The sequence below is a fragment of the Berghia stephanieae genome, chromosome 7 (genome assembly GCF_034508935.2).
Source record: "Berghia stephanieae isolate SIO BIC M18660-M18661 chromosome 7, UCSD_Bste_1.3, whole genome shotgun sequence".
Lineage (NCBI taxonomy): Eukaryota > Metazoa > Mollusca > Gastropoda > Nudibranchia > Aeolidiidae > Berghia > Berghia stephanieae.
Window position 1 is genome coordinate 26,854,779 of NC_088366.1, and position 25,067 is coordinate 26,879,845.

Genomic DNA, 25,067 nt, shown 5'->3' on the forward strand with positions numbered 1-25,067 from the left:
ATAAATTAACAGATACGGTACAACTACGTCTATAAAGTTAATTAATAATTCATGAAATTATGTTAGTAGTAGTAGTAGTAGTAGTAGTAGTAGTAGTAGTAGTAGTAGTAGTAGTAGTAGTAGTAGTAGTAGTAGTAGTAGTAGTAGTAGTAGTTAGTAGTAGTAGTAGTAGTAGTAGTAGTAGTAGTAGTAGTAGTTGTAGTAGTAGTGTAGTAGTAGTAGTAGTAGTAGTAGTATTTAGTAGTAGTAGTAGTAGTAGTAGTAGAAGTAGTAGTAGTGGTAGTAGTAATAATAATAATAATAATAATAATAATAGTAGTAGTAGTAGTAGTAGTAGTAGTAGTAGTAGTAGTAGTAGTAGTACTAGAAGTAGTAGTAGTGGTGGTAGTAGTAGTAGTAGTAGTAGTAGTAGTAGTAGTAGTAGTAGTAGTAGTAGTAGTAGTCGTCGTCGTAGTAGTAGTAGTAATAGCAGTAGTAGTAGTAGTAGTAGTAGTGGTAGTAGTAGTAGTAGTAGTAGTAGCAGTAGTAGTACTACTACTACTAACAGTAGTAGCAGTAGGGGAGGAGCAGGAGGAGGATGAGGGGGAGAAGAATGAGTAAGAGTAAAAGTAATGTTGGTGATATAATATGAACTCTAAGAACTGGAATTTATCATGGATTTTATGACCTGATATTAATATTTACGAATGACAGGAACTGTACCAAGGAGGAAAAGCAACAACAACAAAACCAAAAAAAAACCCCAACCTCCCCCCCCCCAAACAAAAAAACACCCCAAAACAAACAATCAAATAAGGAAAGAATTCAAAATGAAATAATTATACAGCTAACATTTTGGGTACAAACAAAATAATTATGTTCGTTTCTTTCGTTGTTGCTTGTTTTTGTTGCTTTTTAATTGTTTGAGTTACTGACAGAAAGGTTAAAGTCAGTGCCCATACCTAGCCTTCAATATTTTCATTGTCACATATCTAATCGTTAGCAGTTGTTGCTTTTTGCTTACATGTTTTACGACCTCAGAAATAAGCGAATATATGTATTTGGGTAATACGTTTTTGATTTGAATAGTTTTTATTGCAGATGATTTCAAATGATCCCAATAGTTATGAACATATGGAAAAATATTTGACCTGAACCGTTCATCTCTTTTTCTTCAATGAGCATTCAAAGGCCTTTGACCTAAACAAGCCTGACTATGACCTGCCATGTTATACTATGCTACATTTTAATTGTTCTATACATTAAGAGTACACTTCATTATTAGAAGTATTATGACTCATCGTCTGGATTTGGTATTATGTAGGAATTGATCAGATGTCAAAAGGAGACAAAAATTGTCAGGAATAATATTTTCTGTTTTCTCTCTCACTTTACGGAAGTATATTATCTCTCCCCAATAAGACAATAAAATCAATTTAATATTAAAGTAATTTAAAAAATGGAAAGGCTCCAAAAATATAACAATTATGCAACTAATGCTTTTGGCACGAGCCCTCATATCAATACAAAATTATAATAATTCTTGTTTCTTTCTTTTGTTGTTGTTTTGTTTTCTATACTGAACCCAAAGCAACCACACTTGGCTATGAATTTACTTTTCTGCATCTAAATCAACCCGACATAATACCGTTTTGAGACGATGCATCAAATACTATTGTATTTCAACATTTTGCTCAGTCATCACCTTCCTTTCAACCCTTCCGCTGTTTTTGTTGCCATGACAGTCTTCTCCGCCATCCCTCCGAAGGCCAAACGAATGTCCTTAACCTTGTGTTCTCGAGTACCATCCATACAGACAAACATGGCAGCGTTTACGATAGCCTTGTCAACTTCTTTTCGATTCGCTTGTTTGAAACAATAAAAGTACTCATTCTAGAAAATAAGAAAAATAAATTTAATGTCGTCGTTGTCATCCTCCTCATCCTTCTAATCTTCCCTCACCATCTGCGCACCCCTTCATCCTCTTTCTCAACATAGTCGTTTCATCATCGTCATTATTCTTTATAATCTAATAAATAGTTCGTCCAGAATCAAACAATTAATTGCGAAATAACTAATAAGAGAAAAGAAAATCTTTGTTTTAAACTTGTTTCTTTTTCTTTAACCCTGAACATGTAATTAACTACCTTTACTGTATGAACAAGTGTGTATGAAACGGTGCCAGGCAAAGCAAGAAAAAAAAAAACAAAAACAAAAAAACAAACAAACCCAAAATTAGTCTTTCTCGACTGGGGATTGAATCTAAGACCTCCTGATTACCGGTTAGACGTGCTACCATTACACCACAGAGATTCCCGATAGATGGGATAATTTTAATTCCTATATTCTTCACCACGGCACACATTTTATATATGTAATGCAAAAGAAAAAAATACAGGTTGACGGCTTTTTATTTGAAATTCATGAACTCACCTCAGTGGTAAATGGCACCAATACAGATAAAAGAACGTCTTCTTGCTTTAAAATTGTCTTCTTGCGAGAGATGAAAAAGTCTTTATCCATTTGTACAAATTTATGTTGTTCATCTGAAATTAGTCATGTGGAAAAATGAAAACTATCACTTGATAAAAATGCTTATTCTTCTTCCTCTTCAAACTGAAACTTCTTCGTTGGAAGACTCATCAGCTCAGCATTGGCAATAGGATTCATGAGTTGTGACGTCCCATAATGACTCCCTCGTAATGACGCATAGTAACTGGTTCTAAACTATCGGGAAAATGGCGGATGCCATTATCTCCATCACCGCCCTTATGAAAGACTTTTCCGACGAGCATAAAAGTGGAGAAAAACATTATAAATCCGATCATGTTTTGACTTTTATACATTCTGATCACATGACGTGAAAAAGTTCTAAGAAGAATAAAAAGTACCGATTGTCTTTGTTTAGAACCAAGCTGCTGGTGAATCCTATTGTTCTATTGGTAGCTATCCAAGTTGTTCCAGTCTTGTAGTTGCGGGTAAGAATGTGTGAAGATCTGTAATGGCAACCTGACCTGGTTTTTCTGTCCTTTGTACAATACATTTAGTTTATTCTTCTCTCTCCTTTCCTTCTATTTCCTTTAAAAAAGTAAAACTCATTTGATCAAGGATTTAACAAGTTAACTGCCTTATTCTTTTGAAAAACAAAATGTATTTAACATTTAAAGATTTAGCCGAAAAACTAGACCTTCAAATAACGTCCGAGACCCAGATTTAAGAGTTTTTGTCAAAATGAGTTTTGATTAGTATCGATGGATATTTGAAGAACGAATAATCTGGCCAAATTTTTAAATACGTTTCTCCAGTGTAATACAGTTAATATCGACACAACCTACTTTCACTAACCTCATTTGCGGCTCACAGCCTCAACCTTGTAACAAAATGTGCAATTTAAGAACTACATCCGCTGTCCTCCAATAAAACATTTACTTAAGGGGCAGCATGGCTCAACTGTATGGATTTTGCTTCGTACCCAAAAGGAACTGATTTCGACTATCCGCTGCGCTGTGCGCTGCGCTGTGCGCTGCGCTGTGTGGCATTGATTAAGACACCTCTTCCTTGCTCGCTCTACGGCTCTGCAGTTCGGCTGACGCTTGGGTCATACCAATCTTAACTTGGAATAAACCGTATAGACAAATATCCCCTTGTTTTTGAAAATAAGTTGACTAAGGTCCTGACGTCACAGCTTCCTCGCATTCGGCCCCTTAGTCTCTGAGAGCTGGTAATCAGCCCGCTGATGGACTCAATAAATTATTACCGGTCCTGACGTCACAGCTTCCTCGCATTCGGCCCCATAGTCTCTGAGAGCTGGTAATCAGCCCGCTGATGGACTCAATAAATTCTTACCGGTCCTGACGTCACAGCTTCCTCGCATTCGGCCCCATAGTCTCTGAGAGCTGGTAATCAGCCCGCTGATGGACTCAATAAATTCTTACCGGTCCTGACGTCACAGGTTCCTCGCATTCGGCCCCATAGTCTCTGAGAGCTGGTAATCAGCCCGCTGATGGACTCAATAAATTCTTACCGGTCCTTTAGTTTTAAAGAGATGGTGTTTCATGTTCCTAACCTTAATAAGTTAACGTCGCCAACGAAGATCGTCATTCTCGTTCATACACCAGTTACACTCTCTGTTTCCAGTCCTTTGGAGGACGCTCAATTCTAGGAGTATGGAATCAATAAATAGTTTTAAATTAACACTACCATTCACTCTATTAAGCATATAAATCTCTCCGACATAATATCGTGTGGATGGGTTGGGTCATACACATGCAGGAGGAACGTCTCAGTACGTGTATCGAACCTATTAAGCAAGAAAAAAAAAAACAGTCTTTGTTCGGAGCTACAGTGACAATTTTATATAAAAAAAAAAAAAAAAATTGAGCTTGTAAAAAGCGCAATATCCACTAAACGTGCTCCAAGCGCTTTACGAGGGGTCCCTGGTCAACATCAACATTTAACGTGTAGAACAGGACATAACGCCTGTTAGGCGATATTACAATTTTTCAGACAAAGACAACACTGTTAACGGCAAGGTACTCATTTTACACCTGAGTACGGTGAGAGAATGTGAGTAAAGAGCCTTTTCCAAGGACTCAACTATGCGTCGAGCGTGAGGCTCGAACCCAGGACCTTCCGATCCGGAGCGAGTGTCATACCACTAGACCACATAGCTTCAATCAAATTACACAATAAGAATTGTTTGAGTTCATTACTAACTTCAAAGTTATTTGAAATGGGAGAAATCGAGTTTCCACGGTCGACAAATGTATTATGGTCAGAAACTGTTAGTGACGATACATATTTTATGCCATATGTTAAGGTTATTAAAAACGTTTCAAAATGTATATAAAATCATCTTGAAAATGATCTACAATTGATAAGAATGAATCACCATTAGAATAGTTCCCACCCACCCCGGTCAGGGGAGAATGATTAGCTCAAGGCCGCACAGCGCAGATGGGACTTGAACTAGATACCTTTATGTTACGTGGAGTGAATAATGCCGCTCTCCTCAAGGTTTTATAAGATATGAAATGAATGAATAAATAATCAAATCAACATATTTTGACCAAAACAATAATAAGATCATAATCACCAACAAATTATGAAAACATGATACCATTTCCGACGACAGACAAGACAGCTCCACAGGCCAGTAACATTGGGTTGATGTCAGATATAGGGCTTGCTGACATGATGTTTCCTCCAATACTCTGGAAACAAAATCAATAAGCCAATAAAATCTCCTTTTGCCGTATACTTAAACAAACAAAATACATTATGAGAAAGCAAAAAGAAAGAAAAAAAAAAGAAAAATAATACAACGAAAACAAACAAATAGAAAAAGATAAAAAATCGATTTTGGTCAAGAAAATTTTACATCATGTTAAATGTATAATATACGTCAAAATTGTTATTGTAAGCGTGATGCCATTACTCCATGCTATTTTGGCGGAGGCGTAGAACTATTTATCTTATTTTTAAAAATGACATTGACAAAATATTTTTGTTTCATTTCAAGCAATAAAATTTATATCCTAAGTAGGATTATCGAAAGATGAAGATGACACTTCAAAAAGTCTCAGACCTTAGACTTCAATAGAGTATTTTTTGACAAATTAAATAACATTTTGATATTATCCAACTAAAGTGATGCCCCAAAGAAGATTTCCTAAAACGCTCTCTTTATCTATTGGCACCACGTTACCATCAGCAGGGAAAAACCGGTTATAAAACGCCTATAGTATTGTTTAACAAGGCAAAGAAAACAAGCGTTTTCCTTTTTAACTCAGTAAATAAAAATAGGAGAGATTTTCTTATTTGCATTATGAAAAAGAAAAAGGAGGATTTTGAAAATCACCTCTTCAAATGTTATTGTTGCGGTTTATAATCTGCGACAATAAAAAATATTTGCTGTGACATGTAAAAGAGGAAAGGCGTTGTGACGTCACACACTTCCTGTTCCAAACTACTTGGAAGTGTGTATGTAACAAGTCCTTTAGAGGACTATTGATGAATAGGTTACATATTGAATCATACGGTGGCATAATTATTTTAGTAGCAATCAGGGTGTATTGGCATATTCATAATAATACAGGACGTAAAAGACTGGGGTTGGATGATCTTTATTGACGACCGAAATATTATATTTAGACTAGAAAATCAGATGTCATCACTCTGAAACCATGCGATCAATTACACAAGGTATTTATCCAGCCATTAGGAAGAGTAGTTTTACACTTCCAATGAAATTAGAACCAGAAGATTAGTAGGTGTGACGTCATTACTTTTCTGCACTATTATTGTGACCCATCTTCTCAAAACGATATGATATCGGTTTGAAAATGTTGCCAAAAAAGAACTTTGAGGATAGACTATCAACAAATGTCTCAAAAAACAATATCCTCATAGGGGGCGAAGTGGCCGAGTGGTTAAAGCATTGCACTGTGACCCGGAAAGTACCAGGTTCGAGCCCCGCTTCAGGCAATTAGTTTTTTTTCCCTGAGAAAGATTATTAAACCCCAATTTGCTCACTTGGACAACATGGGTGATTCCTGTTGACATTAGACATCTTGATTGATGAATTATCTATATTCCTTCGTGGAATGCCTAGGCGACGTTATCTTGTAATGTCGTGGCGTAAAGGCATATTTTTTATTGTCCTCATTGAAACATAAGATGTAATCCATGTCCTACGAGTATGTTTTCACTATACGGCACGTTTTGACATCTCCGAGTTAATATTCAATGGAGTCCATTGTATCACTTATGAAATGCTTCTAAATGTTGCTTTCCTTTTTTATGTTTAACATTTTTAATAGATAATATTTAATCGCTTTGAATCCGCCCCAAGCTCGCCTTGTTAAAATCCTTATTGTTATTATTATAAAATGATATAGTTAAAACTTGTGGATGAGAGCTGAAATATTGAACAAACAGATTTGTAGAGATTAAGAACAAGGCCAGGGAAGAAGCTTACGTGATTAAAATAATACCAACACATGGACTTTTCTTTGCTTGTCGTATCTTGCCTTATATGTAGGAGCAGTAGTTATATCTCTAGAGTTTAAAAAGTGAGAACTTTACTACAGCGCAGTTTCCACTACATTTGCTCAAACTGCTTTAAATAAGGATCCAAAGTCAACATTTTGAAAGAGAAACATTAATTTTTTACTACAGAGATATTTCTACTGCCACCCACGATTTTGGAGAGGAAATGTGAGTAAAGAGTCGTTTCCAAGGACTCAACGTTGTGCCTTTCCAGTGGAACTCAAACCCTGGCCTAAAGGCGACAAACCGAGGATCAACGTATCAATAGATAAAAAAAAACTTCACAAAAACATTTGAAGTTTTAAGGAGCGTAGATTATTGCTGAATTTGCAGCGTGAAACAGATAGTTCAATAAGAAGTAGAACAACACTGTTTGGTGCTATTCAGATAGATAATGTAATTAAGAGACAATCTTAATAATACGTTCGCCAGTAGAAGAAATAATGGAGTATGTTCAGCTTTTAAAGAGAAAATCTAAATAAATTCTCAGAAAAAAGATCTTGGTAAAGTACGGAAAATAGACACAGCGGTGTACAATCGAGTGAGTGTTTTACGAATTCAGTTATAAGACCACTCCCTACTTTTCTTTTGCGTTTGAGTGCCTAAACTTCGTTTCTTCTGTAGAAAATGATTGAATTATGTAACTATAAGCAAGCACGTTATTGAAAAGTTTTAAATGGTGTAAACATTATTACAGCTTTACTATGTTGGTAATAATAGGTGACTCCAAGATATCCATATTGTTAGCCTTTGTAACTATATTTGGATAATTAATTGAGCGTCTTTGCTGTTTATGTTCTGTTTATCTCCATAAGAAGGTAGTAATTAAGGCTTATTGATAGTTATATCACATCTTAACCTGCGCATAATCATGAAGAGTTAAATGAGACAAATGCGATAGAGACTTAAGGTTGTTTTTGGACCATTCCGATACAGAAAGTCACTAATATCAAGATATTTTGAAAGTCGGTTTTCAACCTTGTTTTTCTGGGTTTTATAATCAAATAATCTTAGCCGCGGTCTCCAACTGAAATTTGATCTAAAAAATCTGTCGAACAGAGGATTTTCTTGATAACATTAAGTCACTCAACACTAAAACCGGCTATATCCGTAGTTTACACGGGTTACTTTTACCCCATTTCTATTTATTACATTTTTCTGAGACAAATTACAGGCATAGTATCAAAGCTAATGTCTTTAGTTTTTGCATGTTAATGGTAGTTGAATAAAACTATCTATGTACATGCTCATTTTTAATACATTTTTTCCCATTTCAAAAAGTAGCAAAAATCTATAGGATTGAGTGGAATTAATATTATCCTGAAAATATTGGTATCCCTTGATTCCAAGTTGTCATCAGTTTCGCTCGATTCTAAGTTGTAGACTAGTCGAATATGTGAATCTTTTTTTTTTACCATAAACCAACTGTAAATACCGTAAACCATATGTGTAGAAAAAAAGTGTCTGTATTTGTAGACAATATTATGACCGATCCTATCAAAGAGGTATTAAGTCCGGATGAATTGGATAGTGGAATTTGAATTTATAGCTATAAATATAAAACATGAGTTTAATTTCGCCATGGTAGAAAATAAATATTATACCGCACAATGACATTAAAAAAACACAACCCAAAAACAAAAAACAAACCAAAACAAAAAAAGAAAAAAAAACAACCAATAAACAAACAAATAACAACAACATTAAGAACTACAACAACAACAACAACAACAACAACAACAACAACAATAACAAAAATAACAACAACAAAAATTCCTTCCCCCCTCGATGATAGCGTGTGTCATCATTTAATTTATGAATTCACTTTTCGGAGTCAGATTCATCTCGACATTATCTAGATATACCGTTTTGGCCACCGATGTTTTTCTTTTCTTTTCTTTTTTCTTTTTTAAACAAAAGCTAAGTTTGAACATTTTGGGTCCTATAAATTCATCTACAGACATGTCTTGAAAAAAATGGGTTGCTTCAATGGTTTGAGAATCTATTAAAACAACGTAATTACAATGCGACATGGTTTCTTTTTTTCGAAACCCACCGAAACCCGCCGAAACCCGACAAAGTTATGGGAAGGAGGTAGCAGTGGGGAGTGAACCTGGGACTCATGGAAGTGTACACCATTTGGGAGTGAACCTCGGACTGGGGTTCGGCGAGTTTCGTAAAAATGCAATTACTTTTTTACGAAACCCGCTGAAACCCAGTTACAGGTTCACTCCCCAAATGCTGTACACTTCCCTGAGTCCCAGGTTCACTCCCCATTGCTCCCTACTCCCCATAACTTTGTCAGGTTTCGGCAGGTTTTAGCGGGTTTCGTAAAAAAGAAACACCCGTAATGATAAAACCATTGTCGCCAAAATAGCTGAAATATCTACTTACAGTATGAAGACCCATATACCAACTTTGCTCAGACCAACCCGTTATTTTAAGAATTTATTCCTTATGTCTTTTTTGTGCGTTTATCGGTTTCTTTGTTATTCATTCATAATGCAACCAAAGGCAATGATGCAAACTATAATATGGTTTTCATAGATCTTTGAATATCTTTGCGAGTCATCGTCTATGAATCGTATTATGCCGCTGTAATTTATATGATAAAAATAAAGCTATTGTCAAAAATATAAGACTTGCAATAAGTTAATATTTTTGATTGAGGAGAATGAATGCGGTCTATGAAAGTGTTAAGAAATAAGAAATTACATTTCCGGTAATTTAATTTTACACGTCCATTTTCTTTTTTTTTTTGTTATCTGGTTCATGCAGATGGTACTGTTTTGACTAGACGGGTTACATTTAATGAGCTTTGTGTGCCCAAGTCTTAGTGATTTTATTAACACAAATCATTTAGTTGTCTATTAATCACGGATGAGCTCAGGATTAATGACAACAAAGCATGTGGACTACCTGTTTTCTTATGAAACACATAATAATATATGACCCACAGTCTCAGAGCGTTATTTAAGGTGGGAGGAATTTGGCAATTGAATTTAAGGCCAGGTATATACAACTTGAGATTAATTCAATTCGTTATGATAGAAAATAAATCTTGTATTGCGAAAACCCGTTCTTCGTGTTTCTTATCTTTTATTTTATTTCTGATTCACCTTTGTGGAGTAGGGTTCATCTTGAAATAATACCGCTGTGGGGTCATGGGTCACACATGTCCTTTTTTGTAAAAACAAAAACGCTACGGTAGAATATTATGGGTATAGCAGGCACTTATGTTGGTAACAACAAGATATGAAGTGAGTAGAAAAGTGCCAGAAGACAATAGAGAATAAAATTATTTTTTTTCGCGGCGGTGGTGGGGTTTGAACCTGCGACCTTACTGGTACGACAACTCCGCCTGGCAGGTGAGAGCGTGGCTCTACCGTGTGAGCTATCCACGAACACAAAAATATTCGTTTCAAACCCAAAGTCATTTCTAGATCCCTCTCTCACCCACTTCTTGAGATCGCCGATTCGTTCACCACCATCGCGAAGTAATTTTGACCAGCAGTTAAGCTTAATAGCCAATATTCTCATCACAAACATATAACATAGAAACGATTGAAAAAAAATAATTTTATTCTCTATTGTCTTCTGGCACTTTTCTACTCACTTCATATCTTGTTGTTACCAACATAAGTGCCTGCTCCACTCACTTTTCTGAATTAAAAATTCACCCCATACACCGGAGCATACTCAATGTCTCAATCGTTTCTATGTTATATGTTTGTGATGAGAATATTGGCTATTAAGCTTAACCGCTGGTCAAAATTACTTCGCGATGGTGGTGAACGAATCGGCGATCTCAAGAAGTGGGTGAGAGAGGGATCTAGCAATGACTTTGGGTTTGAAACGAATATTTTTGTGTTCGTGGATAGCTCACACGGTAGAGCCACGCTCTCACCTGCCAGGCGGAGTTGTCGTACCAATAAGGTCGCAGGTTCAAACCCCACCACCGCCGCGAAAAAAAATAATTTTATTCTCTATTGTCTTCTGGCACTTTTCTACTCACTTCATATCTTAATATTATGGGTATAATAACACCCTTCTACATGCCTTGAAATATTTGGTTGCTATCTATTCAGTGGGTTGAGAGCTTTTTCAAACAACGTGATTTCAATGTCGTATTACGGCCAAGTGAAATTGAATGTAAACTTCAATTTAATATACGAAAACAGACAAATGAACTTTTTGGGTTTCCCCTTTATCAACAAAACAGGATGAATGAAACACTACAGACGAATGAGATAATGTGGTAATGGCGTTGTTAAGATGAATGAACAAAAACATTCAATGCTCTGAAACTAGAAGATCAACAATATTTAGATGCTTAAAAATGACGCTATTGTCAAAAATATTATGAGACTTTATGGTCAATATTGGAGAATAAATAACGTCTATGAAAGTGACTTCTTCTCCTCCTCCTCCGCCTCCTCCTCCTCCTCCTCCTCCTTCTTCTTCTTCTTCTTCTTCTTCTTCTTCTTCTTCTTCTTCTTCTTCTTCTTCTTCTTCTTCAAGTACCAAGTCTGTGCCAGACATCGGTGACCATGGTTCTCCATTCATCTCCCTGACCTTAAAAAAACTAATATTACTCTTCTTTCTTTGTCACCCAGCTGTTCAAACTATTCAAATATGTTTTTCTTGGAAAGCGACCAGTAATAAAATCTAAATTTTAGGTCATTTTAATTTTACTATGCTATTTTTTATCCAGAAATAATGTTTTGACGCGATGAATTATATATTTAATGATCTTTTCGTGCCCAATGTTTACAAATCCTGGCATATAATGTTTGTTGCGAATTTTGCTGCTTGAAGCTCGAATAAATAAATGACAAAAAAGTCAAATGGAATAGAAGCCTCATTTTAATTAAGGAAGACAGATAATGTGTATGCTTCGGGTATCCCTTTTATCAATAAAACACGATGAATGAATCACTAAAGACGAGTTAGGGATGAATTACGTTGTTAAGGCGAAATATTTTAGTTTTGTTTATTTGCCTTTACACATCCATTCTCTCATCTCTAATTCATCAAGCTTTGTTGACAGAGGGGAAACTCGAAACGTCCACAATAGCTGCCTTCGTTATTTGCATTGAAGCTTCCATTCCATTCGGCTATTAATATCATGTACGATATCTTAATTCGACTTTTAGTAATCTTACTAATTAATCATAGTAATTTTACTAATCTATGTCATATAGTTGCCTATTAATGAAAGATGAGCTTACAACTAATGACAACAAAGCACGTGAAGGATTATAATATTGTTATATAAAACAATAAATTACCGGAGTCCAATTCTATTTTGAAACGAGACTTTAGTCACGTAGAGTAGTCAGTGGTGAAATCCAAACATAATTGAAATAATGACTTTATTATGGCCTGGTTATGAAATGCGACCAACAACAACGATTTATACATGAGATTTTCAACGAGCTTTTTAAAATGGATTTTTAAAGTTTGTTGTTGTTATTAGACAGACGTTTTGGTGATTAGTCCCACTAGATTATATCAGATTATAAACGTTCAAGGTTACATACAGCAATGTGTGTTGGTACTTATATCCGGCTGGCGGATGTTGTGAGTTTATTTAACATTCTATTGACCACCGTGTTCTTATTTGCAAGTCTAATATCCGAACGCAATAATGGGATTGATTCAACATTGCTGTAATGGACAATATTTTATAATAATATTGTCGGGTTCACTAGATGGAAACCGGGATAAACCCCGTCTCCGTGTGCTTTATTTTGTCAATCTGGTGATTTGTCAGAATGAATCAGGTGACAAAAGAGTAATTAATATTTTTACATTAAAAAGTAGAAATTAATCATGAAAGCGCAATATTAGTCTTCTGCAGTATTGAGTATAAATAAAAACCAAATTTCATATTTTTGATGTTGTATTTAATAAATAAGTAAATGCATGAATATAAACATTTACATAGCACATTTCCAAGGATCCACCATGCTCAATGTACTTTACAATTAATTTTTCTTATTCCCCCAGCAGGACATATGGAACCTGTTAGGCGTCCATTTTGTACATATGGAACCTGTTAGGCGTCCATTTTGTACTAAAACTCTTACAATATCTGTCACTGCCTATAGCCATGTACTCATTCACATTAGAATCGAGTAGAATAATATGTGTAACGTACTTATCCCAAAGACAAAACAGTACTACAAGAATTTTATATGACCATTGTCACCTATAAGGTCGATGGCCACGTTTAAATTTTTTTGCTAAAGTTTTGTGATAATAAAGGCACGGTATCGCCGAGCAGCAGTGCAACACACAATTTTAATTTTTAAATAAATTGAGCTTTTATATAGCGCAACATCCTCTAAACGTGATTAAAGCGCTTTACAAGGGCCCCCTGGCCAACAGCAACATTTAGCATGTAGGACGGGACATAACGCCTGTTAAGCGATATTACATTTTTTTTCGGACAAAGACAACGCCGTTAAAGGCCAGGTACTCATTTTACACCTGAGTACGGTGAGAGAATGTGAGTAAAGAGCCTTCTCCAAGGACTCAACTATGCGCCGAGCGAGGCTCGAACCCAGGACCTTCCGATCCGAAAGCGAGTGCCATACCACTAGATAACATAGCCACATTACCAGAATGTAGCCTAAATAGATACAAAATCGGGCTGAGGCGATGAGTCACATTTGAAGTCTTATGGCTAAAATAGGATAAAAAAAAAGTGTTTTATTAGAGTTTGGCTGTATTACCCGATAAGGGAACTTCGTGACTGGATACCATCGTCATATTACTAACTCAAGAGAGGGGGAAAGGGGGGGGGGGGTAGTTTGCGCTTTCATAGGTAATCTACCGTATTCCTGCGTAACAACTTATGGGATGCAACTTTTGTCAAAATCCTCGTTACGTTTTCTGTCTGAGACTGAATAAATCAAATCTATTTTTAAAGATGGTGCAGAGTAGAACAAGAAAAAAACCCCGATAAAAGCAGTCCTTCAGGAACCATTAGGCCCATGGAGCCGGAGTTTTTATCTCGACTATCTATAGCGTGAAACGTACAACAGCAATGGCGTCTTATCCTTTGGTTAGGACGCTAGTCTATCGCAAAATACCTTCCGCCAGATCTAACAGACCCAGCTACCCAATCACTGCTGAGTGGACAGGGGGTTAGAAAAAACCCCTCGATTGCACCCGAAGTCGATCACGGTCCCTTTGCGCTAGCATTTTACTCATTCTTACTCTTTCAAACGCGAACATCACAACATAAACTTTGTCCAAAAACGGACTCTTGTTTGAAGTATTGAAACACATCTCTCTGACTCCTCCTTGTTCGTTATTTAAATAGAGACAGGTTCAAATCTCTATTTAGTTAGTCAAAAAAAATAAAATAAAAAAAGGCGGGGGGAAGGGGGGGGGGGAGTAGAAATCCTTAGAACTCGGAGGGTTTCCGGTCAACTTCGGACTAAATAATCGATTACATCCATATAAAAAATGATGGGAGTAGCATGTTATGGAACTTATGTAACGAAACATTGGTTCCATTCATTATTTTCCCATCATTGGGAAATACTCACTGCAACGTTGCGGACTTGAAGACCTGCAATGTGTCTCAGCATCTCTCGGAAACCCACAAAGACCCTCGATTTCCATGCTGGGAAATAGACGAATATTACAAACTTCTAAAATACGGTTATGCCATTGTATTGGTCATTATTGTCGCTACTGTTGTCTTCATCTCGTAAAAATAATGATGACGATGATGACAATACTCGTCATGATGATGATATTAGTGATAATTATGATAATAATAATGATAATAATGATAATTGTGGTAGTAGTAATAATAATAATGAAAATAATAATAATAATAATAATAATAATAATAATAATAATAATAATAATAATAATAATGACGATGATGATGATTATAATAACAATGATAATACTAATAATAATAATAATAATAATAATATAATAATAATAATAATAATAATAATAATAATAATAATAATAATAATAAAAATAAAATGATAATGAAATAGTAGTAGTAGTAGTAGTAGTAGTAGTAGTAGTAGTAGTAGTAGTAGTAGTAGTAGTAGTAGTAGCAGTAGTAGCAGCAGCAGCAGCAGTAGTATCATTATTATTATTAGTAGTATTAGTAGTAGTAGTAGTAGTAGTAGTAGTAGTAGTAGTAGTAGTAGTAGTAGTAGTAGTAGTAGTAGTAGTAGTAGTAGTAGTAGTAGTAGTAGTAGTAGTAGTAGTAGTAGTAGTAGTAGTGGTCGTAGTAGTAGTTGCTGTTGAAGTAAAATCAGAATTACTGATGTAGCTGCTAATGCTACTGCTGCTGCTGATGATGATGATGGTAATGATGATGATGATGATGATGATGATGATGATGATGATGATGATGATGATGATGATGATGATGATGATGATGACCTATAATGATAGCAAACTTACCCGGTAATGCATGTATAAGTTGCTTCAGCTTAGTATCAACATCTGTTAAAGAAACCGAGCTACCGATACTCAGTCCCTTGTCAGTGTCATTCATCTCGTGCAATTCTACGATCATTTGGGTCGATACCAGTACTGGGTATTCTTTGTCCTTGACATTCACATCAATACCTGGATGATGAAATGAGACATACATCATCGATTAAGTACTTGTTTTGGGTTATGCCGGATGAAAGTTTTTTTCTCTTTTTTTTTTGTGTGCATATGTGTGAACCGCTTATCCACAATGATAACTTCCTTTCGTCGCTTTACGATTGTTTTTATCTTTTGATCATGGCACAAATTAAATGACAAGACAACACTCTCTCTCGGTGTGTAATAAAGACATACAACATGGCACCACGATCTAAGCACTTCATAGTAACGAGTAAGATAAGATAAGATAAGATAAGATATACTTTATTGATCCTGAATGGAAATTATTATAATGTTACACAGCATTCATCTTTATATTAGCACAGATTTATACACTGTCATGAACTAATTGATGAAAATACGTAGCTAATTAAAAGCAATATAAACATCAAATATAATAAAATAAAATAAAATATTCATAAATTATACAGCAGTTACAAGCAATGCTATAAAATCGGATATGAAAGTAGAGTAGAGTTGTAATAACGATTTGTAATGTAACTAGAATTTTGGTAGTCATCTTTATAACAGTACAGCATACACTTGGAGCATTAGACATCCTGATTGTTCGGCACTATTATTATAATAAATTTTGGACATGTCTACAGTGCTTTCCACCATAGAGACCTCCGAATTTAATGCCTGCCCCGATAGGACGAGAGCAATGTGAGCAAAATTCCTTTCTTATGTGCATTCGGTTGGAGAATTGAATTGCTTGTTCTCTCGTTCCAGTTATAGTTATTTCCTAGGTGCATTCAATAAAGGTCTTAAATCTCCGGTTCTAACATTCAAATCGTAGTTATTTCATAGTTCGTAGTAATTTCATAGTTGTATTCAGTCAGGGTATTGTATCATCGGTTCTAACATTCAAGTTGTAGTTAGTTCTTAGTTGTATTCAGTCGGGGTGTTGGATCTCCAGTTCTAACATTCAAGTATATATGGTGTATTCTACCAAGTTATCGAATCTCCGGTTAAACATAATATTGTTTTCATTTTAAAATTTGGTCAAATTGTTGTTTGGTACTATTTAATTAGAAAAATATCTAAATCTGCAGTTTTAAAAAGTAAATACTACTACTACTACTACTACTACTACTACTACTACTACTACTACTACTACTACTACTACTACTACTACTACTACTACTACTACTACTACCACTATTTCTACTATTTCTACTAATAATAATGATAATAATGATAAAAAATAATATATAGCACTTGTATAGGGCATAGCCATGACCAGGTCATGCTCTATGCGCATCAAGTTTCAAGAATGACAATCAAAATATCACTAACACCCCTCCCCCCCCCCACACACACACACACTCACACTCACACACACAGAGACAAACTTTCAGTTACTACTCCCCAAAAAAATGAAACATTGATAACGATTTAAAAATAATGAGATAAATTATCAAGAGCAAAATGTATTCTCATCATTAAAGGGTTAAACTACGATATTATATACTGAGGAGTAAAATATTAAAGATAAAAACTTAAGCATATATGTATAGCGTAATATCCACATATATGCTCAAGGCGCTCACGACCTTCCTGGGCACCAGCAACAGGTAACATTTAATACGGGACATGACGTCTATTAGGCGACATTACAATTTTTTTTCGATCAGAGACAAAGCTGTTATCGAGTAGAGGTACCTATTTCACACCTGAGTACGGTAAGAAAATGTGAAGAAAGAGCCCTTTCCAAGAACTCAACTATGCTCCGGTCAGAGCATTCAGCGTAATTGTGACCCATCGCGCCATTCTGGTATAAGATCAACATTATAATAATAATCGCCTCATTATATTTATATTTGAATGCACTATTAACTAATTAAATGTTTTATCTCTCATACTAGCACCCCCCCCCCCCAACCTTCCACACTCATAAGATTGATTTGGTAACAAAGAATGAATAAAATTGTACTTGACTGTACACTGTCCAATATCATCTCAATTGGGTCAAGGATAAGTGCTTTATTAGGAACCCGAATCCTCATTGAGGACCCTACCAAGATGAGTTTGCTGGTCTCCTTCACAATAATGATGTGGGGAATATGATGGAAAAGACTATTTTGCCCTCAGCAAGGGCCTTTTCATCACCTAAAACTGGGATCATTAGACTGTGAATGACGTGTGCTTATTTGCAGGTCTGGTAAGCCACTTCATTATGGGGTCATTGTTGTCATGAAAATCTAAAAAAAAAAAAATGAGGCAAAATATTGTCCATTACAACAATGTTAAACGAGGCCCCCATAAATGGGTTCCGATGTCAGACCTGCATCTCCTGTATACGTCGGTCGATTTCACTGAGCGTCCTTTTGAGTGCAAACCTCATGATTATAAAATTCCTCCTTAAGTTAAGCTGAATTTCGGGACTCAAATTTATGCACCTTTTAAAATAATAATAATAATAATAATAATAATAATAATAATAATAATAATAAATAATAATAATAATAATAATAATGACAATAATAATAATAATAATAATAATAATAATAATAATAATAATAATAATAATAATAATAATAAAAATAATAATAATAATAATAATAATGATAATAATAATAATAAGTACTAAAGTCACAACAAGATCTTGACAGCCTCAAAACTCTGGCACAGGACCGTGACCAATGGAAACAATTAACATGGATGGTGAGAGCAGCTATACTCATCGACTATGACTGAATCACACAATTCTCAGCAAGCATCATACGGACTGCGGGGCTTACTACTACTACTACTACTACTACATACTACTACTACTACTACTAACTATTACTACTACTACTACTACTAACTACTACTACTCTACTACTACTACTACTACTACTACTACTACTACTACTACTACTACTACTACTACTACTACTACTACACTACTACTACTACTACTACTACTACTACTACTACTAACTACTACTACACTAATACTACTACTACTACTACTACTACTACTACTACTACTACTACTACTACTACTACTACTACTACTACTACACTATACTACTACTACTACTACTACTACTATACTACTACTACTACTACTACTACACTACTACTACTACTACTACTACTACATACTACTACTACTACACTACTACTACTACTACTACTACTACTACTACTATACTCTACTACTACTACTACTATTTCTACTAATAATAATTGTAACAATGATAAAATAATATGTAGCACTTGTATAGGGCATAGCCACGACCAGGTAATGCTCTATGCGCGTCATAGTTTCAAGAATGACAATCAAAATATCACTAACACCCCCCCCCACACACACACACTCACACTCACACACACACAGACAAACTTTCAGTTACTACTCTAAAAAAAAAAATATGAAACATTGATAGCGATTTAAAAATAATGAGATAAATTATCAAGAGCAAAATGTATTCTCATCATTAAAGGGTTAAACTACGATATTATATACCGAGGAGTAAAATATTAAAGATAAAAACTTGGGCATATATGTATAGCGCAATATCCACATATGTGCTCAAGGCGCTCACGACCGTCCTAGGCACCAGCAACAGGTAACATTTAATACGGGACATGACGCCTATTAGGCGACATTACAATTTTTTTCGATCAGAGACAAAGCTGTTATCGAGTAGAGGTACCTATTTCACACCTGAGTACGGTAAGAAAATGTGACTAAAGAGCCCTTTCCAAGAACTCAACTATGCTCCGGTCAGAGCATTCAGCGTAATTGTGACCCATCGCGCCATTCTGGTATAAGATCAACATTATAATAATAATCGCCTCATTATATTTATATTTGAATGCACTATTAACTAATTAAATGTTTTAACTCTCATACTAGCACCCCCCCCCCAACCTTCCACACTCATAAGATTGATTTGGTAACAAGAATGAATAAAATTGTACTTGACTGTACACTGTCCATATCATCTCAATTGGGTCAAGGATAAGTGCTTTATTAGGAACCCGAATCCTCATTGAGGACCCTACCAAGATGAGTTTGCTGGTCTCCTTCACAATAATGATGTGGGAATATGATGGAAAAGACTATTTTGCCCTCAGCAAGGGCCTTTTCATCACCTAAAACTGGGATCATTAGACTGTGAATGACGTGTGCTTATTTGCAGGTCTGGTAAGCCACTTCATTATGGGGTCATTGTTGTCATGAAAATCTAAAAAAAAAAATGAGGCAAAATATGTCCATTACAACAATGTTAAACGAGGCCCCCATAAATGGGTTCCGATGTCAGACCTGCATCTCCTGTATACGTCGTCGATTTCACTGAGCGTCCTTTTGAGTGCAAACCTCATGATTATAAAATTCCTCCTTAAGTTAAGCTGAATTTCGGGACTCAAATTTATGCACCTTTTAAAAATAATAATAATAATAATAATAATAATAATAATAATAATAATAATAATAATAATAATAATAATAATAATAATAATAATAATGACATAATAATAATAATAATAATAATAATAATAATAAATAATAATAATAATAATAATAATAATAATAATAATAATAATAATAAAAATAATAATAATAATAATAATGATAATAATAATAATAAGTACTAAAGTCACAACAAGATCTTGACAGCCTCAAAACTCTGGCACAGGACCGTGACCAATGGAAACAATTAACATGGATGGTGAGAGCAGCTATACTCATCGACTATGACTGAATCACACAATTCTCAGCAAGCATCATACGGACTGCGGGCTTACTACTACTACTACTACTACTACTACTACTATACTACTACTACTACTACTACACTACTACTACTACTACTACTACTACTACTACTACTACTACTACACTATACTACACTACTACTACTACTACACTACTACACTACTACTACTACTACTGCGACTACTAATACTAATACTACTACTACTACTACTACTACTACTACTACTACTACTACTACTACTACTACTACTACTACTACTATTTCTACTAATAATAATGGTAACAATGATAAAAATAATATGTAGCACTTGTATAGGGCATAGCCACGACCAGGTCGTGCTCTATGCGCGTCATAGTTTCAAGAATGACAATCAAAATATCACTAACACACACCCCCCCCCCCCCACACACACACACACTCACACTCACACACACACAGACAAACTTTCAGTTACTACTCCAAAAAAAAAAAAAATGAAACATTGATAGAGATTTAAAAATAATGAGATAAATTATCAAGAGCAAAATGTATTCTCATCATTAAAGGGTTAAACTACGATATTATATACCGAGGAGTAAAATATTAAAGATAAAAACTTGGGCATATATGTATAGCGCAATATCCACATATGTGCTCAAGGCGCTCACGACCGTCCTAGGCACCAGCAACAGGTAACATTTAATACGGACATGACGCCTATTAGGCGACATTACAATTTTTTTCGATCAGAGACAAAGCTGTTATCGAGTAGAGGTACCTATTTCACACCTGAGTACGGTAAGAAAATGTGACTAAAGAGCCCTTTCCAAGAACTCAACTATGCTCCGGTCAGAGCATTCAGCGTAATTGTGACCCATCGCGCCATTCTGGTATAAGATCAACATTATAATAATAATCGCCTCATTATATTTATATTTGAATGCACTATTAACTAATTAAATGTTTTAACTCTCATACTAGCACCCCCCCCCCCCAACCTTCCACACTCATAAGATTGATTTGGTAACAAAGAATGAATAAAATTGTACTTGACTGTACACTGTCCAATATCATCTCAATTGGGTCAAGGATAAGTGCTTTATTAGGAACCCGAATCCTCATTGAGGACCCTACCAAGATGAGTTTGCTGGTCTCCTTCACAATAATGATGTGGGGAATATGATGGAAAAGACTATTTTGCCCTCAGCAAGGGCCTTTTCATCACCTAAAACTGGGATCATTAGACTGTGAATGACGTGTGCTTATTTGCAGGTCTGGTAAGCCACTTCATTATGGGTCATTGTTGTCATGAAAATCTAAAAAAAAAAAATGAGGCAAAATATTGTCCATTACAACAATGTTAAACGAGCCCCCATAAATGGGTTCCGATGTCAGACCTGCATCTCCTGTATACGTCGGTCGATTTCACTGAGCGTCCTTTTGAGTGCAAACCTCATGATTATAAAATTCCTCCTTAAGTTAAGCTGAATTTCGGGACTCAAATTTATGCACCTTTTAAAATAATAATAATAATAATAATAATAATAATAATAATAATAATAATAATAATAATAATAATAATAATAATAATAATAATAATAATAATAATAATGACAATAATAATAATAATAATAATAATAATAATAATAATAATAATAATAATAATAATAAAAATAATAATAATAATAATAATAATAATAATAATAATAATAATAATAATGATAATAATAATAATAAGTACTAAAGTCACAACAAGATCTTGACAGCCTCAAAACTCTGGCACAGGACCGTGACCAATGGAAACAATTAACATGGATGGTGAGAGCAGCTATACTCATCGACTATGACTGAATCACACAATTCTCAGCAAGCATCATACGGACTGCGGGGCTTACTACTACTACTACTACTACTACTACTACTACTACTACTACTACTACTACTACTACTACTACTACTACTACTACTACTACTACTACTACTACTACTACTACTGCTACTACTACTACTACTACTACTACTACTACTGCACTACTACTGCTGCTACTGCTACTACTACACTACTACTACTACTACTACTACTACTACTACTACTACTACTACAACTACTACTACTACTACTACTACTACTACTACTACTACTACTACTACTACTACTACTACTTTAATTGGGGAGGGGTAGACTGATTTATGTTCCCTCACCTAAGCCTGTGTTTCCAGTCACAAGTTTGCAATGAGGGAATTTCTTCTTCAAATTCAAAAGCTCCTGCAGACTTGTTGGTCTGTACCATGAAATCGTCTCCGACTTGAAACATAGACTCTCACTGTGTAACTGTGATGATCGTAGCTGTAACGAATATTTACATAGTGTTAAAGATTTAAAGTTTAACAAGCATGTCGACAATGCATGACCCATCGCCACCAAACCGTGTCATGTTGGGGTGATACCCGACTTGTTTGTTTATCTTCAAACCAACGCACATTGTTCTTCATAACAACAAAGTTAAAACAAGATCAACATTGCGTTTCGTTATCAGACCTGCAAACATGTGCACGTCAGGTGAGCCAGATAAGAAAAATGAATTTAAAGTTAAGATGTTCAGAGATAGGTTACTTATTCAAGGCCACACAGCGCAGCGGCGGGTGATCAAACTCGGTACCTTTCGTGTACAGAGCAAAGACCGTACCGCTGAGCTACGCTTCCCCCTCCCACCCCCACATTCTCTCACTCTACTCAGGTGTAAAATGAGTACCCGGTCGTTCACAGCTTTGTCTATAACAGAAAAATCGTAATATCACCTAACAGGTGTCATGTCTTTTCAACATGTTAAGTATTGCTTATGGCTTGGGATCCCCTGTAACAGTTTTGAGTCCGTTTAGTGGATATTGTGCCATTTAAAAGCTCAAGTAAAGTTAAAATGACATTATTCAGGAATCAAGGTTGTAACTACATATTTGAATAGCATTACCTGAAGCTCTGGAGGAAATATGAATTCTTGGTCTATATCTAGTAGACTTTCGGAGAAGTTACCATCGATTTCCATCTGAGGAAAATATATAATTGAGTGATTTGAAAGTGAATACTAGTCTCTTGGAAGCAAATATTTGCAATAAAAACAATAAAATGAAATAAAAGGAAGTTCATAGAGAAACGAAAAAACAAACCACCCCAAAAAAAAACAAATAAATAAAAAAACAAAAAAGGAAGAAAATAAAGAAAAATGAAGAAAAACATTCAAAAATCACAAACAGTTAAACAACACACTAACACACATACACACATACATACAGATCCACACACAAACAAACAAACAAACACACACATAACAAACACATACACACACAAAGAGGCCCAAACATGATACCTAGTCTCATGGGAATTAAAAATAATCAAGAAACCAAGCAAGATAAAGAAATTATAATGTATTATTATCTGGTTATGCTTGGGATACTTGAGTAAAATCATTCTCTTTCGACTTAGGACTAAATGACTAATATCAAATTGAGAGATTAGGGAGCAGGACTGAAAAAGTGTGTATGAAACAGACACTGACATCGTTTCATACTAAATGAGTACACGTGTATGGACTGAGTCGGATGATACAAGATATCTAGTATAATCATCAATAAAATGAATGAAATGCTAATCACAACACTCTCCTTACCCCACTCACATTAGCTATAGATAGTATGCGCTTGTCTAAGAAGCTCAAAATATTGACATCCGGAAGTATAACGGACCAACATACAAAACTGTGTGTAACCTTGAACGTTTATAGTCTGATTAATACGGTTTAGTGAGAATTACTCATAAACGAGGATGGAAAAAATCAATAACAAAGACCTGAGTGACGTCAACTTCGAACTATCTATACATGATTATCAAATAATTAACTAGTAGATTTTTGACCAATCAAAACATGGAATGTGTGACACACCTTCACATGTGCCCGGACAAACGTAGTTGGTTGATATAAACAATAAAGTGAATGAATTCGACATTTATCTGATAATTATTGTTTACATCCCGCCAAATGGGTGACTAGATATCACATGATTTTCACAACCAGATAATCGTTTAAGTTTACACATAGATTTCGGTGCAATTTTATTCACCAAGCGGTAGAACAGTGGGATATTTTACTTAGACACTTACCATAGATAGTAAAACCTGTGTAATTTGCTATGTTTAGCAATCATTGTCATTGGTTACAGTATGACGACTGTCCGAGAGGCGTGGTTATCTAAGTATCTACTCATTATGAAGTATATCAAAAGAATCATGTTTAAAATTCTAGTCAAAATGGATGAATTATACTTACCGGATCTTTCTCACCATCGTCACTGATACGAGCGTATTTTGCGTTTTTGACTTGACAACATTCTTCACCCATTTGGCAGCCATTGGAGTTCGGCTGGAAATAAGGTTTAGTATTAAAGCTCATAATTTGTGACCAACCAACTCAATATAGTATGATGTTGAAATCAACTTGACATTGGGGAGTGGCATAAACTGACCTTGAATTAATCATAACGTTAAACGTGCTTTAAGCGCTTAACAAGGAGTCCCTAGCCAACATCAGCACTTAACATGTAGGACGAAATATGACGCCTATTAATCAAAATTACATTTTCTCTGACAGATACAACACTGTTAACGGCCCAGTACTCATTTTACATCTAAGTATGGTGAGAGGATGT

At 35.1% G+C, this 25,067-nt stretch overlaps 1 protein-coding gene across 1 annotated transcript in view; it reads right to left on the bottom strand.

Annotated features, from left to right (window-relative positions):
* LOC144976974 (xanthine dehydrogenase/oxidase-like) overlaps positions 1 to 25,067 on the bottom strand; it is a 74,180-nt gene that overhangs the window by 30,298 nt on the left and 18,815 nt on the right. Inside the window, exons 8-15 of the mRNA XM_078921630.1 lie at positions 24,689 to 24,781; positions 23,336 to 23,410; positions 22,569 to 22,713; positions 15,478 to 15,645; positions 14,592 to 14,668; positions 5,099 to 5,192; positions 2,413 to 2,525; positions 1,685 to 1,872 (exon numbers count right to left, since the gene is read on the bottom strand). Of these exons, the coding sequence (XP_078777756.1) occupies positions 1,685 to 1,872; positions 2,413 to 2,525; positions 5,099 to 5,192; positions 14,592 to 14,668; positions 15,478 to 15,645; positions 22,569 to 22,713; positions 23,336 to 23,410; positions 24,689 to 24,781 (953 nt within the window). The remainder of the gene's footprint in view (positions 1 to 1,684; positions 1,873 to 2,412; positions 2,526 to 5,098; positions 5,193 to 14,591; positions 14,669 to 15,477; positions 15,646 to 22,568; positions 22,714 to 23,335; positions 23,411 to 24,688; positions 24,782 to 25,067) is intronic.